The 14,266-nt window shown below is 60.6% G+C and overlaps 1 protein-coding gene across 2 annotated transcripts in view; it reads left to right on the forward strand.

Annotated features, from left to right (window-relative positions):
- Window positions 1-1,332: 1,332 nt before the first annotated feature.
- The window catches only part of LMX1B (LIM homeobox transcription factor 1 beta), a 77,892-nt gene continuing 64,958 nt past the window's right edge, over window positions 1,333-14,266 (forward strand). For both annotated transcript variants that reach the window (XM_087822916.1, XM_087822917.1), the window contains exons 1-2: window positions 1,333-1,536; window positions 2,338-2,524. In XM_087822916.1, coding sequence (XP_087679042.1) covers window positions 1,398-1,536; window positions 2,338-2,524 — 326 coding nt within the window. In that variant the 5' untranslated portion in view covers window positions 1,333-1,397. The remainder of the gene's footprint in view (window positions 1,537-2,337; window positions 2,525-14,266) is intronic.

Below are 14,266 nucleotides of genomic sequence, written 5' to 3' on the forward strand. Positions count from 1 at the left end.
CTTTCCCAGACGTAATCGTCCTCCAAACTTTCCGTCGCCTGAACCCCGGCCTCACCTTCTTCGCCTGTCCAGTGTCCCCCACTCTTGATCCTGGGGCCCCTCCGCGATCTTCGATCACCCCTCCACCTAATCTCTGCGACGTCTGAGGCCTTTCCGGACCCTTCACCCCAAATCCAGGGCCCACCCCCTCTCCCTGGGCCAGAGTCCCTTTTGGCAAGTCCTGGGCCCGCAGCCCTCCCCTCCCGCCGGCCCCCGAACCTGGTCCCGACAGCCAGCCCTCTCCGCGGACCCAAGCGGCCCCGGGAAGGCGCCGCCGCCTGGGGACGCCGACTCAGCCCGGTGCCACCTACCTCGGCCGACAGTCGGGTCCCCGGGCAGCCGCTCCCGGCCGGCGCCGTCCCCGGGTGGAGCCGCTGCGCTCCCCGCCGTCCGCGCAGTCTGGCCTCGTTCGGGGCCACTCCTCTTAGCGCTGAAGCTTTACAAAATATTAATAATGAAGAAGGCAAGAAAGAAAAAAGAAAGCCTTCATTCCCCAACTCCCAGATCAATTTTTCAAGGGGGTGGGGCAGAAGGATTTGTTTGGGGGACGACCCAAACTTCTGAGAGGGACCAGCGGGGCGTTCGGCCTGGCCGGGGCTCCCGAGCCCGTGCCCGGGGCCAGGCGCCGCGCGGGGCGCGAGCTGGGGGCGCGGGGAGCCCTCCCGCGGGGGGAGGGGGGCAGCGACGGCACTATTTGACGTGGAGCCGCCGGCTCATCCCGGCGCAGGGATACGAAGCGCTCCAATGAGTTCAAATGTCAGGAAGTTTGAGGAGGGGTGAGGCGGCTCCCGGCCGGAGTATCCCTCCGCCGCCAGCCCCGGCTCTAAACCGAGCGGCTCCTCGGGCGCACCATGGCACTGGAGTAGCGCGGGGAGCGCGCCGGGAGCCCCGCGGCCCGCTGCGCCCCGCCCGGGACCCCGCTGCGCCGCCCGCGCCCCCCCCGCCGGCCCGCGGGGCCGCCCCTACACCCCCGCCCCCTCCCCCGCCCGCCGCCGCTGCCGCCGCCGCCGCTGCCGCCGTCTCCTCCCCGCGGCTCCGTCTGCCGCCGCGGCCGCAGCCCAGCTCCGGGGCTGACAAGCAGGTGACAGAAGAGCCGGCGCGCGTGGCTGCGAGTGCCCGGGAGAGCGCGGCGCGGACCGCAGCCGCCCCGCCCGCCAGCACGACGCCGGGGCCCGGGGCCAGCGCGTCGCCTCTGCACGCTCGCCGGGGGCAGCCGGCGGCCCCGGCCGCAGCCCCAACCCCGCGGGAGCCGCGCCTCCCCGGCTCCGGGACGCGGCGGCGGCGGCGGCGGCGGGCGGGCAGGCGGGCGGGTGGGCGAGCACCCTGGCCGGCGGGGCCCGCAGCACGCCCCGCGTCCCATGGATATAGCAACAGGTCCCGAGTCGCTGGAGAGGTGCTTCCCCCGCGGGCAGACGGACTGCGCCAAGATGTTGGACGGCATCAAGATGGAGGAGCACGCCCTGCGCCCCGGGCCCGCCACTCTGGGGGTGCTGCTGGGTGAGTGCGGGGTCGGAACGCCCAAGCGGCCGTGGGCAGGAGACGGGGGCCTCGTCCCGAGGTGGAAGCAGGCGTCTAGGCCGACTGATAAATGAAATTGTTTGCAGGACATGGGGGTGTGGGGGAACCTAGAAAACTCCTGGAGTGGTCACCAGAGGGGCAGCAAGCTAGACGGGCATCCTGCGGGGACAGGTATGCAGGGACATCACCTAGGAAAAGGGAGGACAGGACAGCTCCAGCCTCCCCCACCCACCCCACCCCCATCTTCCACGGGCCTCGGATCCAGAGATGCCACTCTGGGCGGGAGACAGGAGGTGGGTGATGGAGAGCCCCAGTAGCCCCCTTGGCAAGCTTGAAAGTAGTGCCAGGTCAGCTGGGGAGGGGGAGCTTATAAAAGTGTCCCCTGAGTCCCCCAAATCACAGATTTGGGGGAGATTGGGGACAGAAGACCACGAATGCCACTGTGGGGCGTGTCAGCCGGCGAGCACCCCGGCCTCACCTCGCCTGCCTCGGTGCCAGCGGCTGCCCCGCGCCGTGCTGGTTCTCATGCGTGTTAATACCCGGCGCTGGACCTCGGGAGCAGGGGAGAGCGCCGCGCCGAGCCAGGGCTCGAGGCCCGCGGACTGAGACGAGCTACCCGAGGCTGCCCGGCCGTTGGCGCCGCGGCCCGGGGAGCGCGGGCGGCGGGCGGCGCCGCCGGGCTGCCCTCGCCCTAGGAGCCGGGGCTGCGCGCACCGGCGGCCGGGACGCGGGGCCGGGCTGGTGGGCGCTGACGGCCCGCTCTCGTCCTGTGCGCCGCAGGCTCCGACTGCCCGCATCCCGCCGTCTGCGAGGGCTGCCAGCGGCCCATCTCCGACCGCTTCCTGATGCGAGTCAACGAGTCGTCCTGGCACGAGGAGTGTTTGCAGTGCGCGGCGTGTCAGCAAGCCCTCACCACCAGCTGCTACTTCCGGGATCGGAAACTCTACTGCAAACAAGACTACCAACAGTAAGCGCCTCTGCCTTCCCCTTCCCCGCGCCGCCCCGCGCTCCAGCCGCGCGGGCCCGCGCCCGCCCCGCCGCCGGCTCCGTGCGCCGCTGGGCCCCGCAGCTCCGAGGGCTCCGCGCGGGCTGCGCGTCCCTGGCAGGGGCGAACCATCCCAGCCCGGCCAACGCCGGTGGGTGGCCGGGAGCCTCCCACAGCTCCTAGCTGCTGTCCTTTGTCCGAAAAACCTGCGCTGGGCCGCCGAGTTGGGGTGCGCGGGACAAGGCCCAGGGCCCGCTGGGGGATAGATGCCCCGGTCCTAGGAGGCCTGACTTGGGGATCAAGAATGGATTTCCAAACGAAAGCAGTGCTCTAGGGAGTCAGGCCCTGGCCGTGTGCTTCTCCAGCCCAAAGGCAGGGTTTGTGGAGGTTTGGGATTCTTGGAGCAAGGAGGTGGAGCGCGGGGATGCTGAACTGCCTGAGCGGCCCCCCACACCCCCTTTCTGCCAGGTGCCCTGCTGCATTTTTAGTCCCTGATGGAGAGGAGAGGATGCCCATCCTCCCCAAAACCGTTCCATGCGGGAATTCTGCGCCTATAATTTTTGTTGGCTGGAGAAGGTGTCTAGGAAGAGGACCTCAAGAGGTGGCAAACCACAATCTGGGGCTCCCCGTGGGGGTGGGGAACTGACCCAATCAGCCTTCCCCAGCAGGCTTGTTGGGGAGGGGTGGCCTGCTCTGCCTGGGTGTAGCTCAAGCCTCAGGGTTGAGGCCAGAGGCTGTGGTTTGAGCTCTACCTGCTGACTTTTGTTTTTAGCCGAGACTGTGGATTTGTCTGGCAAGGGGCTGGGGACGGATAAGAGTAGATGCGGCTTTTTTTTTTTTTTTTTTTCCTTCCATCTGGGTTTTGTGCCTGGCAGTATGATTGACAAGGAGGCAGAGAGATGCAACAGCCAAAAGAGGGGTGTGGGAATCCCCAGGGCAGCATTGCGAAGGCAAGTGGGTGCCTGCGACTACTTTCTAGTGAGGCCTGGAAAACTCTTTCAGATGGGGCTGTGCAGGGTGGGTAGGCTGCTCGGGTGGTTTGGGCTCAGAGGGGACTGTGTGTGCCCAAGCCTCTGGGAAACGGCTGGGCTGCTAGTGCCTGGTGGTCAGTGCAGCCTACCTGCTCTGCCCGGAGACTGTCTCTAAATCCAGGCCCTGATGAAAACTGGAGCAGCTGGCGTGCCCCTCCAACTACGTGGCTGAAGCCAGAACCCTCCAGAGGGCATCGGGTTCTACTCTGAAAGGCTCTGGCTGAGCCCTAGACGAGGGCCTAATCTGGCTGTACTCCCCTGGTCTGGGGGCCTAGCAAGAGCTGTTTTTTGTGCCTTGCTCTTCTTGCCGGCGGGGGGCTCTGCGGGCAGAAGCCGGGGCCAGATTCGGAGAGTCAGCTCTTTCTCTGGTCCCAGAGCCCAGCTGAGGCCTCCCACTCTGTGTGGAGAACCCCCGGATTAGGCACACTGCCGCTGATCCAGTTTGCACTGTGCCCTGGACCGATGGGTTTCTGGTTCCAGGAGAAGGTGAGGCCACCAGTCATCTCAGCCACAGGCAGGCATAGGGCAGCACAGATGGGGAAAGTGGTTTGGGGTAAATGTGGTCGGCGGCTTTGGGCCGGCCTGGGAGCAGCCCCTCGGCAGAGCTCACCAGCCTCCAGCCTACCCAAGCCCTGTCGTCCCGCGAAGCCCTCACTTGCTTTGCCTGCCCAACCCGAGCTAGGCTCTGGCAGTGCCACTTCCACTCAGCTCAGCCACTGGCCTGGACCACTCAACATGTGGGGACAGGAGGCTCAGGAAGCTGGAAATGGGCCTCCGAGTCATTTGTGCAGGTTTTTGAAATTTTTTTTTTCATATTGGAAAGGCTCTTTCCAACCTCTTGTACAAATCTGCTCGTTCCGCTGCTCACCCTAACCCCCCATCACCGCCACCCAGTCATTTATGGAGCTTCTTTTTAAAACAAGGAGAGGATACCTCTAGTTCTTCAGAGCACAGAGCTATAAAGTCACAAAATCTGAACTGGATTTTCCGCCTTAGAGCTGAGTGACCCACCCCCTCATTTTACAAAACAATTAAACATTTGTGATTGCTTTGTCAAAAGTATATTTGTTTTAAAAAGAAAAAAGGCGCCTAACAGCTTTCTTCTTCAGTGCAGCAGGGGTGTGTTTGCGGGTCAGTTTTGGAGTAAGGCGAATCTCGGGTCGGAGTCTGGGTCCAGCAGGGCTGCAGCCTCCGGGCGGGCATCATTCACACCCCTCACGGTGCCCCCATCTCCCTCATCCCCTCTTTCTTCCAGTAACCCCAATTAGGTACCTGCACTAGGTGGGCTTATTTGGGGGCTGAGGAAGGGTTGTTATCAAGACAATCCTGGGGACAAATTCCTGGGGCGAGTCTCGCTTCAGCGTTTCTCGGGGAGAACCAGCCAGCGCAGCCAGGCAAGCAGGGGCTCACTGGGAAGCAGTGTTCTTTTCACAATAAAAATATATTTCACGATTTATTTTTTTTCTTTGAGGATCGCAGAGGCATATTTATTGCATCTGTGCGTAAATGCTTTCAGACGAGAATCCGGGCAAGTGGGCACAGAAACGTGCCTTCTCGATTTTGTCTTGTCTGTGCGTCAGCAGTATTGGGAAATTAACAACCCCCCAGCACTGTAACTTCTGAAAAAACGTGTCCTGCCCGCGAGGAGCAGCGGGGCTCGGTTCTTAGGAAGAGGTGGCTATTTTTCTTAAGCTCTTTTCCTCCACTCGACTTGTTTTCAAAGATCCTGGACACCCAGAAGCGCAGCATTATTTTACGCACCATGGGGGTAATTAATTGACATTGGGACGAATTTAATAGCATTTGATAAAAATCCACCGGCATGCCCTGCACAGGCAAAAAGAGCAGGGCCGAGACATTTGGCATTTTCACGTGTAACTCGAAAGTCTCCTTTTTCCCCTATGTGTTTTTTTTGGGGGGGGGGCCTCCTTCTAAGGAAAAAAAACAAAAGCATCGGATTGTTCTCCTGTGCCCGAGGCTCTGGCCGCTCCGCTGCCTGAGCCCTTCGGACAGAAATTCTGGCTAGAAAACCAGGAGGAGATGTGGCCTCCAAATGCAAAATCATGAACACCCCTCTCCTTCCGCCACGGGAGAACACATGAACAAATGACAGCATACCGCCCCCCATTTTTTTCTTGGTGGCTTGGCCAAACAGAAATATGTAACTCTTTTCTCGCCGTCTGTGGCTCGTCTGGAAAGGGTTTCTATCCTGAGGAGGTGGCGAATTCCTGGAGGAGGCTCCGGAAGGGGGGAGGGTTGGCAGGAGAATCCAAAAATCTGTCACAAAATGGAGTCTAATCGCTTGTAAGACAGCTCCCAGGTCTGGCGACCCGAGACTCATCGGTGTGCGAGCGGGAGCCTGTGTGCGCAGAAAGACGCGGGGCTCCTGCCCGGCTGTGCACCACCGCGGCCTCCGGGGCTGGGTGCCCTGAAGCCATTGGGGCCTGCCCGGGTGCCCTCGCCTCTTCTTCGCAGTTACAGGGCCCCGCTGAGGGTCCCTTTGAGCTCATCTGCCCAGGTAGGATGCGCCAATCTTGGCAGGAGGGGGCAGCGAGGCTTTGATTGAGTTTCACAAAAAGCCATCTGAGTCGCAGGGTGATATATATATATATATGTATTTTTAATTTACCCCAGCTGGCTGCATGAAGCTCCAGTGGCCCAACCCCACTCTTCCCAGCACATTCCTTTCCTTGGAAGTGTTTACACCGGGAAAGGCCTTCCTGGGAGGCTCACCTCCCCTCGGAGCACCAGCAGCGGCAGAGCCCGGGTGTGGTGCAGGGGAAGAGCAAAGTCGGGCCCCAGTCTTTTCTGGCTGCTGCATCTCCCAGCTTGGAAGGCCTCCCCCAGGCCTTACTGTAGGGTGCCAGTTACCAGCAGAACCCCCTCCACCGGTGGGTACTCCAGCTGGCATAGTCCCCGGACTCATTCAGGGCTGCAGACACCCCTGCCCCCAGCCTGGGATAAGGGCCTGTCCTGGAAATGGATCTCCCTGGAAGGCAGGGCCAGCGCTTTGCCTTATAAAAAGGCCTCCGTAGTGCTCTCCTTGGGGATCTGAGGGCTGAAGGGCTCACTCTGACAGCCCAAAGCCTGGGGACCCTCTGGCCCCTGGGAGGGCACCGCACCATTTAACCCCAGCACCTTGGCTGTAGGCGGAAGGGTAAGCAAAGGCCTTCCTGAGGCTGCAGTCGTCTGCTGGTGAAGGGAGGCATTATTCATAGCTGACTCCTGGCTCACCCTGTATTCCCCAGGCTCTGGGCTCGTGTAGCCTAATTTGTTTGCCGCTTTTTTCTCGAGTGGGGGGAAGCAGGCTGTGAGGATCTCCTCTGGGTTATGTGATTGGTGACCCTCAGCTCCCTCCCCCCCAGTCTACTGGGGCCAGGCTGAGGACCACGCCGCCCTGAGACCTACCTGAGCCTCTGCTGTAAAATGGGGACTTCCCCACCTGGGGGAAAGTATTCTTATAAGGATTTGAGATAATGTGCCCCAAAGGGCCTGGCATCTTGTTGTCTGGAAATTATTGTTGTTACTATTATCACCACCAGTGTGGCAAGGAATGCCTTGCCTTCAAGGACCCGCTCCAAACTGCCCGTGGTCGGAGAGAAGTGCAGCTGGAATGCGAGGCTTGCCGTGAGCCTCTCAGTATGGAAGCTGTGTGGAGGGCGCCGCTGGGAAAACCATTCCCTTTGCCTGGGACACTGATGAAAAGAGCTTTAGACTCTGAGGCAGACCTGGGTTCACCTCCCAGCCCCACCACTCAGCAGTTGTGTGATCTTAGCCAGGTGGCTGCCCATCTCTGAGCCATGGGCTCTCCATCAGCAAACTAGGGATGATGATGTCATTTCCTAGGGAGTTGTGAGGGTTACACAGGGCACCCAGTGGGGCTTCAGTAAGGGTTCTATATTCCATGGGACCCAGTATCCCCTCTCGGACCTCCAGAGAGGCAGAAAAACTTCTGATTGTAGGGGTAAGAACAGATGCCAACTGTGCCCTAATCAGGAAGAGCAGACAGCGGGGTGGGGCTGGCTGGCGTGCTGGCCTATTTCTTCTTGGGAGCCATGGTGGGTGGACGTTGGACCAGGGCAATGACCTTTCCACTGGGGAACAACTGGAATCTGCAGGGTTAGTTTGGAAAAGCACACTAAATATTATAATTTCGTATTTGGAAAACTGTTGGTGCTTATTGTGTTTGTGATTCAAGTGACAGGAAATAAAGCTCAAACATCTCTGAGACTGAGGGGGGGATTCAGAAGTGGAGGCGTATGGGGGAGAGATCCAGGGATCTGCGTGTTTCTCTGAAAAGAAGATGAAGTTTAAAAGGTGAGAAACGCCAACCCAGGAGGTCACAAGGACCCTCCAGCCCAGGGAGGTTTTTTTAATGGGAAGGCAGTACCTCCCCAGAGAACTTCCTCTGTCCTGCCGCTGTGAGGTTTTTAAAACAAAAAAGGAAGGAAAAAAAACCCAACCCAGTACTACTTTGGCATTAGTTAGACTGAGGAATGGAGGATACTCTCAACGACATGAGTTATAACTTCCAATTTGTTGGACACTACAGTCAGGCCTCAGCTTCAGGGGAGGGAGGAAGAAAGGGGTGGTGGGCTCATCCTAGGAGCCTGGGCGAGCTGTCAGTCAATGGGGGGTGCAGGAGGACCCTAAGCCCTTGGCTCTCTGGCTGACCCAGCCTTCTCCAACCCCTAGACTCTGTGCTGATGGCAGCAAAGAGCAAAACCAAAATTATATATATTTATTGCCACTGCAGTCAGAAGTGAGGAGGCGGTGGTAGTGAGGGGAGGGCCAGGCTGAAAACCATATTTGAAAAAGTTGCTTCACAAGGCAGAGGAAGCAAAGTGGCAGACGTTTGCCATTTCATCGACCGGCTGGTGTTCTCCATTCATGTCATAAATGTCTCCTGTCATTTGAAGCCAAAAGCAACATGATTTGGTTCCCTGGTGGCCTATAGGGTTTTTCTCTTTTTTTTTTTTTTTTTCTGCAGTAAATGTTTATTTGTTAATAATATACTTTAAACAGCCTAGCCTTGACCTCAAGTCTCTTGAAGCATCCATCTTCTCTCTGAAAAATCTTTCAAAGTTTGTGTAATTTTGGGGGGAAGGTGTAACTGACGGGGCAGTGAAGGGCCTGTGTTTGCTTTAACTACTGCTGCGTGGTGGAGTGTGGGGTATAAGGGGCCACTGTGCTCCGAATGGCAACTTTCTTGGGTTTCAGGCCTGGCTGACAGCACTTCCTCGCTGCCCTGTACCTTTGCTTCTCCTGATCAGTACAAATAAATTTCTGCGTGGGCCCTTCCTTTGTTATTCCCGGGGCAATATTCTATCCATTTCTGTTCGGCTTCTTGACTGGCAGCCGCTAGACCTGCCCGGTGGACCCTGGGGCCCTGAAGGGGGTTAGGAGCAGTGTAGGGGTCCAGAGGATATGTGAGTACATTGAAGGGGGGGGCTTTGTCTCCATCCAGAGTCTGGCTCAGACAGGCCTGGACCCAGAGTGCTGGCTGATGGCAGCGCACCTGGCTGGCCCTGTACTTAGTGAGCTGGGGGAAGTGTCGCTGAAGGAAAAACCCGGTTCCTGGGGTCCGGTTCCAGGAGAAACAAAGATGTTTGCTTCCTGGCTGGCCTGTGCTATAAGAGGTTTCCCTGGGAACTGTGAGGTGGTTGCCAGCCCGGGAGGGTTTTGAGGGCTGCCCAGAGCAACAGAGGTGCCCACCAGGGCTGGTGGGAGTGAGGAGCACATGGAGCTGCTGGCTAGATGCAGAAAGCTGAGTGAGCACGCAGGAACACAGGAGGCCAGCCTCCTCCCACCCCCACCTAGGTGCCTCAGCCCCCGGCTGCAGCAGCAGTGATGGGAGAGGAGGAGCAGCGCTGGGCTGGGACAAGCTGGAGCTGGGTGTGACTGCTGTTCCCCCTCTCCTGCCTCCTCTCCTTGGGGACTCAGTGACTGTGGACATGTGACTCCTGAATTGCCTTAGTTACTGGGCTGTTGGGGTGTGGGAGGCTGCCCAGACCTGGGGCTTCAGAGCCTGTGGAGATGGAGAGGACCAAGATGCTCTGCGGCCACCTCCTCCAAACGGAGGTCCCCTCTGTGGGACACATTTTTCTCAAAGGAGAGAGCAAGATTGCAATGACATCAGGGCTGGAGAAGGGCACTGGCTCTCAGTGACACGGGCCAAGGGCCTTTAAGGAAGGGCTGATGGTTCTTCTTGAGCCTCAGTCTTCTTCTCTGTGAAATAGGGGTGAGAATTCCAATCTCCCAGGGTAAAGAGAATTAATCTCTGAGGATAAACTGAAACAAATGCAAAGGTGCCAGCCTGCATTGGGCATTCAGTCAATGTATGTTTCCTTCCTGCCTGCCTGCCAGGGAAGTGAGCCGGAGCCGCCCTGCCTGGCAGGAATGCATTGTCTGCCTTGCGTGGGAGGCCTAGAGAGTGTAGCCTCCAAAACAGGCCTCCCCGAGGGGCCTGGCCCACCCTCCAGCTCCTGGGCCAGGTCTGGGGCCTGTGTTTGGAAATGTTCCCTTGAAAAAGGAATGGGGCAAGGCTGTCTGTCAGAAACTGGTCCTTGGAGGCAGGCAGTCAGCAGCCTGTGCATGGATGCCACGCACACCCCAGTACTACTGAGGCATGTAGGTCTCATTTTTTCTCCAACAGACTCTTGAACATGGCCAGTGTAGACGTGAACTCGCAGGAGCAGAGCCTTCCTGACCCCAGAGGGGCAGCCTCGGTGATGCACCTAGAAGGAAAAGGAGTTGGCCTTTCTCGAGTGCCTGGGATACCTGTATTGACCTTTATCGCTCTAGCTCCATGTGTAGGTGAGGAAACCGAGGCTGAAGGAGTTAAGGCACTTCCCCCAGGTCCAGAGTTACAATGCAGAGGATTTCCCCCAGGCGTGTCTCATTCCCCCAGCTGATGGCATCCCTAAATCCTCATGTCCTGACCTTCCTGAAGGTCCAGATTCCCACTCTGGACAGTTGGGATTCTCCCCAGAGCGCCCAGCCTGGAAGGTGTGGGGGAATAGCTGCGTTGGGAGGGGTGGGGTAGGGGTCACTGCCCTTTTCGCGCTGGAATGCCCAGTAGGGCCAGCCTTCGCGAGGGAAGGAAAAAGGTTAGAATAACTGCCTTTCTCCCGGTGGGAGAGCTTCCTCCGAGGCCGGGCGCGCGGGCGGGAGGTGGGGGGCGGCTCTCGGCGGTGTCCACCCGGGCCCTCCTCCGGGCCCACCTCTCGGAGGGGTCTTGCAGCTCGGTGCACCGGCTCCTCGGCTCCCGGGCTCCTCAGCCGAGCCACGGGGCGCCAGCGGCGGTTGATGAATTTCGGTGTCACCAGGGGTTTAGCCCGGATTTGGGAACCGCGCGCTCTAATACGCGCACACGGTCCTGCCCTTTCTAAAGCGCAGCCCTTTCACCCAGCCGCTGATTTATGAAGGAACCCGATCCCGGGACGGGCTGGGCTGCGCTGGCTGGAGCCCGGAGTCCGGGGCCCTCGCGACAGCCTTCGCGCTCCTCCGCGCTTCGGGGGAGGGGGGCCCTTGGCGGCTCCAGGTGCTCTCCTGGGCTGGACTTGGGGAGTCCCGCTGGGTAGGGCCTCCCACGGCGCAGGAGGAGTGAGTCCCCTCGGAGCCACTTACACCCGCTGGAAGGGACTGAGGCTGGCAGAGAGAGTCCGCATTTTCCTTCGGAAGGGCGCAAAGCCGGCGCCCCTCCCCGAGCCCTCCCGCCGACCCCCTCGGGCAGGCCCAAAAGCAGCGCGTTCGGGAGGTTTGTTTATTGAGGGAACAGAAAATTGGGGGGGGGGGGAAGGAGCCTAAGACCTTTTTCCCGCCTGAGAAATGTGCAAAGTCCCTCAGCTCCTGGAGGCGGCCAAGCGGCCGGAAAGCCGCGCTCTCGGCGCGCGGAGCCTCGGGCCCCAGCCCCCACCTCCCGCGCCCCGGCCCCAGCTCCGCGGGAGGGTGGAATTTTTTTCAGATTTGGTTTGCGGGGGGGACATGTGGTTGTATCAATCCACAAATATTTACTCTTAACAGACTTGTATCTGTGGAGATTTCGAACAAAGACAGTTTAGGGGGATTACAAAAACCCTAAACCCCGTTTTTCCCCCGGACCTGGTGCTTTAAATGCCAATTACAGGCGAGCCATATCCAACAGCAACGGGGGGAGGCGGGCAGGGTCCGCGATGGGAGGGGGGGGGCGAGTCCAGCCATTAAATGTAACTTTTCATTATGAAAAGGATTTCGCCGGTTTTATCTTCTAATAAGATTATGTCACGAACACAAGTACCTAGGATGGTGCTGAGTGACAGGGCGCTGTCGTTTAATCAGAGGCTGCCCCGCTGGAACCGCGGGGCCCTTTGTCCGACGGAGTGAGCGACGGAAACTTGCCGTCCTAATCCCCTTATTCATGTCCAGCAGAGAAAAGGGGGCGAGCACCTTACAACCGTGTCCCCTCCACCCCTTCCGAGGGCAGGAGGAGGGGGGGCTCCGGCCCTGTCGCCCCCCGGCGCCGCCGCTTCTTTCCAAGCGCCCGCCTGGGTCTCCCGAGCCGGTCAAGCGTTGCAGCAGGCAGGGCTGGGAGAAAGAACGGGTTGCTTTTCAGGAGCCTCAGCTGTCAGCTTCCGGGAAATGGGGGCAACGGCCTCACCAACAGAGGATACTGGTTGGGGGCGTTGTTTTTTATTTTTTATTTTTTGCTTGCACTGACGGAGAGCAGGGCGCGCTCCGTCCCCTCTTCCCAGGAAGGGTGGCCCTGGGGGGTGCGCACCCGCCGTCCCCCTGAGAGCGGGATTGGCAAAAACCGAGAGGCCACGCGGAGATGCCAGGCTGGGGTCTTCTGCGGGGCGGATTTCGTTGGATCCCGGGGACCAGCGTTCCTGCGCTCGGACTCCTGCGCGTCTCGGGGTTGGACCTTCCCCGCCGCGCTCTCGGCCCGTTTCTTCGGAGGGCGAATTCCTTTGTTCAGCCCCCCGAGGAAACCCGCTTCTCCGCCGGGCCGTGGCGCCTTTATTCTCGCCACCACCGCCGCTTTCGCTGCCCCCGACCCGCAGCTTGCAGGGCTTTCCTGCTGTGCCCAGGCCGCGCAGACCCAGCCGGGTGCGCTGAGCGGGCCCTGGACGTGGCGGCCGCGCCCGAGCCAGGCTGCCCGCCGGACGGACCGGCCCTCGGCGGGCGCGCGGGCGCCGGGGCGCGGGCTCTAGGCGCGGGCGGGCGCCTCCAGGCACCGCAGGAAGCCGCGGGCTCCGGAGAAGCAGCCGTGCGCGGTTCCGGGTCGCTGCACCGACTGGAGAAAGAAAAAAAAAAAGCAAAACCAACACGCAGCGAATGAAACCCGTGCGCCCCCACGTCTCGGTTTTGCGCCCCTCCAAAGGACCAGGCTGGCCACCTCCGGGCCGGCTCCTGCGCTCTCAGACGGAAGGCCCGGGATCACCGGAGCTGGGGGGGGGGGGGGGAGTGCTGAGGAATTTGCCTCTTATATACCCGGCTCCTGGGCATCCTTTTAAAGCTCTTTTAGGCTTTAGGCTGTGTTCAGGGCGGCCGCCCGGGGACCCCAGTGTGCCCCGGGAGTGCTCTGGAGACGCCTGGCTGCACGCAGTCTCCTCCCTCTCGAGCCCAAACTCCAGTACGGGGAGAATCGGGCTGAGAGCAGGGTGTCACCTCGTAAAAGCGACAGGCAAGGGCTGTTTTATGGGGAGGGAGAAGGGGCAGGATGTGATGCTTCCATCTCTGGCCGCACCGGGACCGAGAGCCCCGAGGGAGGGAGCCCTCTCCGGGCGCGGAACCTGGTCTGGGGCATAGGGCAGGGTCAGAGACCCCGGTGTCCGCGGCTGTTGGGCGTTGGGCAGGGCCGGACAGACCAGAGCTGGGAAGGGGACGGCCCACGGGCCGGGAAGCGGAGCTCACCTCCGCCCGGCCTCTCTCCTCTCTCCCGGATCCCCCTCTGCAGTCGCGGGCTCAGCCTGCAGCCCGGGCCCTGCCTCCCAGCCGGGGGCGGGGGGGGGGAGACTTTCTCCCTCGAAACACTTGATACCAACTTTGTTTTTTTGGCAAGAAAAATAAGCCTTGTTTGGAAAGGGTTGGGGGGGGTCGAGCGAGCGAGGGAAGGAGCGAGCCTGCGGCAGAGCAAACTTTGCGGATTAGGTTTCAGCGCCTCCGCCCCACCCCCAGCCCCGCGGCGGTGATTTGTGTGCGGGGGTCTGTGACCCTGCGAGGCATCAAACGGCCCGCGGGAACCGGCCGAGTTCAGAGGGACAGTGGGCAGAGGGGCGGCCTAAGACAACGCAGATGGTTCATATCAGCCCTGCCGGCCGAGCCCTGGGCCCGCAGCGCCCGCCGCCCGCCCGGGCTCCTGGGCACGGAAGGGAAGAGACCTGGGGTCTTCAGGCGAGGCCAAGGCCTGAGCAGTAATAGGGGCCATCAATGCCCAGTGGGCCCCAGCTGAAAGGAGGCCGGGAAGCCAGGGACTGAGCTCCTCCACTGAGGTCTGACCCCGTCCAGCTCAGGAGGATCCTGGCCCTTCTGGTCTGCCTGCCCTGGGCTCTCAGAGCTGACTGGTCAGGAGGGAGACCCCCCCCCCCCAAGCTCTGCCAAGTGGCCGCTGTGTATCCCACCCCTGCCCAGGAGGCAGCTGGTGCACATCCTGGTCATAGTGCCCCTCCCCCAGGGACCTTTAATAACCTTTTTTTTCTCAGGAGGTGTCCTG

This window comes from Miniopterus natalensis, chromosome 12 (assembly GCF_054644295.1).
Source record: "Miniopterus natalensis isolate mMinNat1 chromosome 12, mMinNat1.hap1, whole genome shotgun sequence".
Taxonomy (NCBI): Eukaryota; Metazoa; Chordata; class Mammalia; order Chiroptera; family Miniopteridae; genus Miniopterus; species Miniopterus natalensis.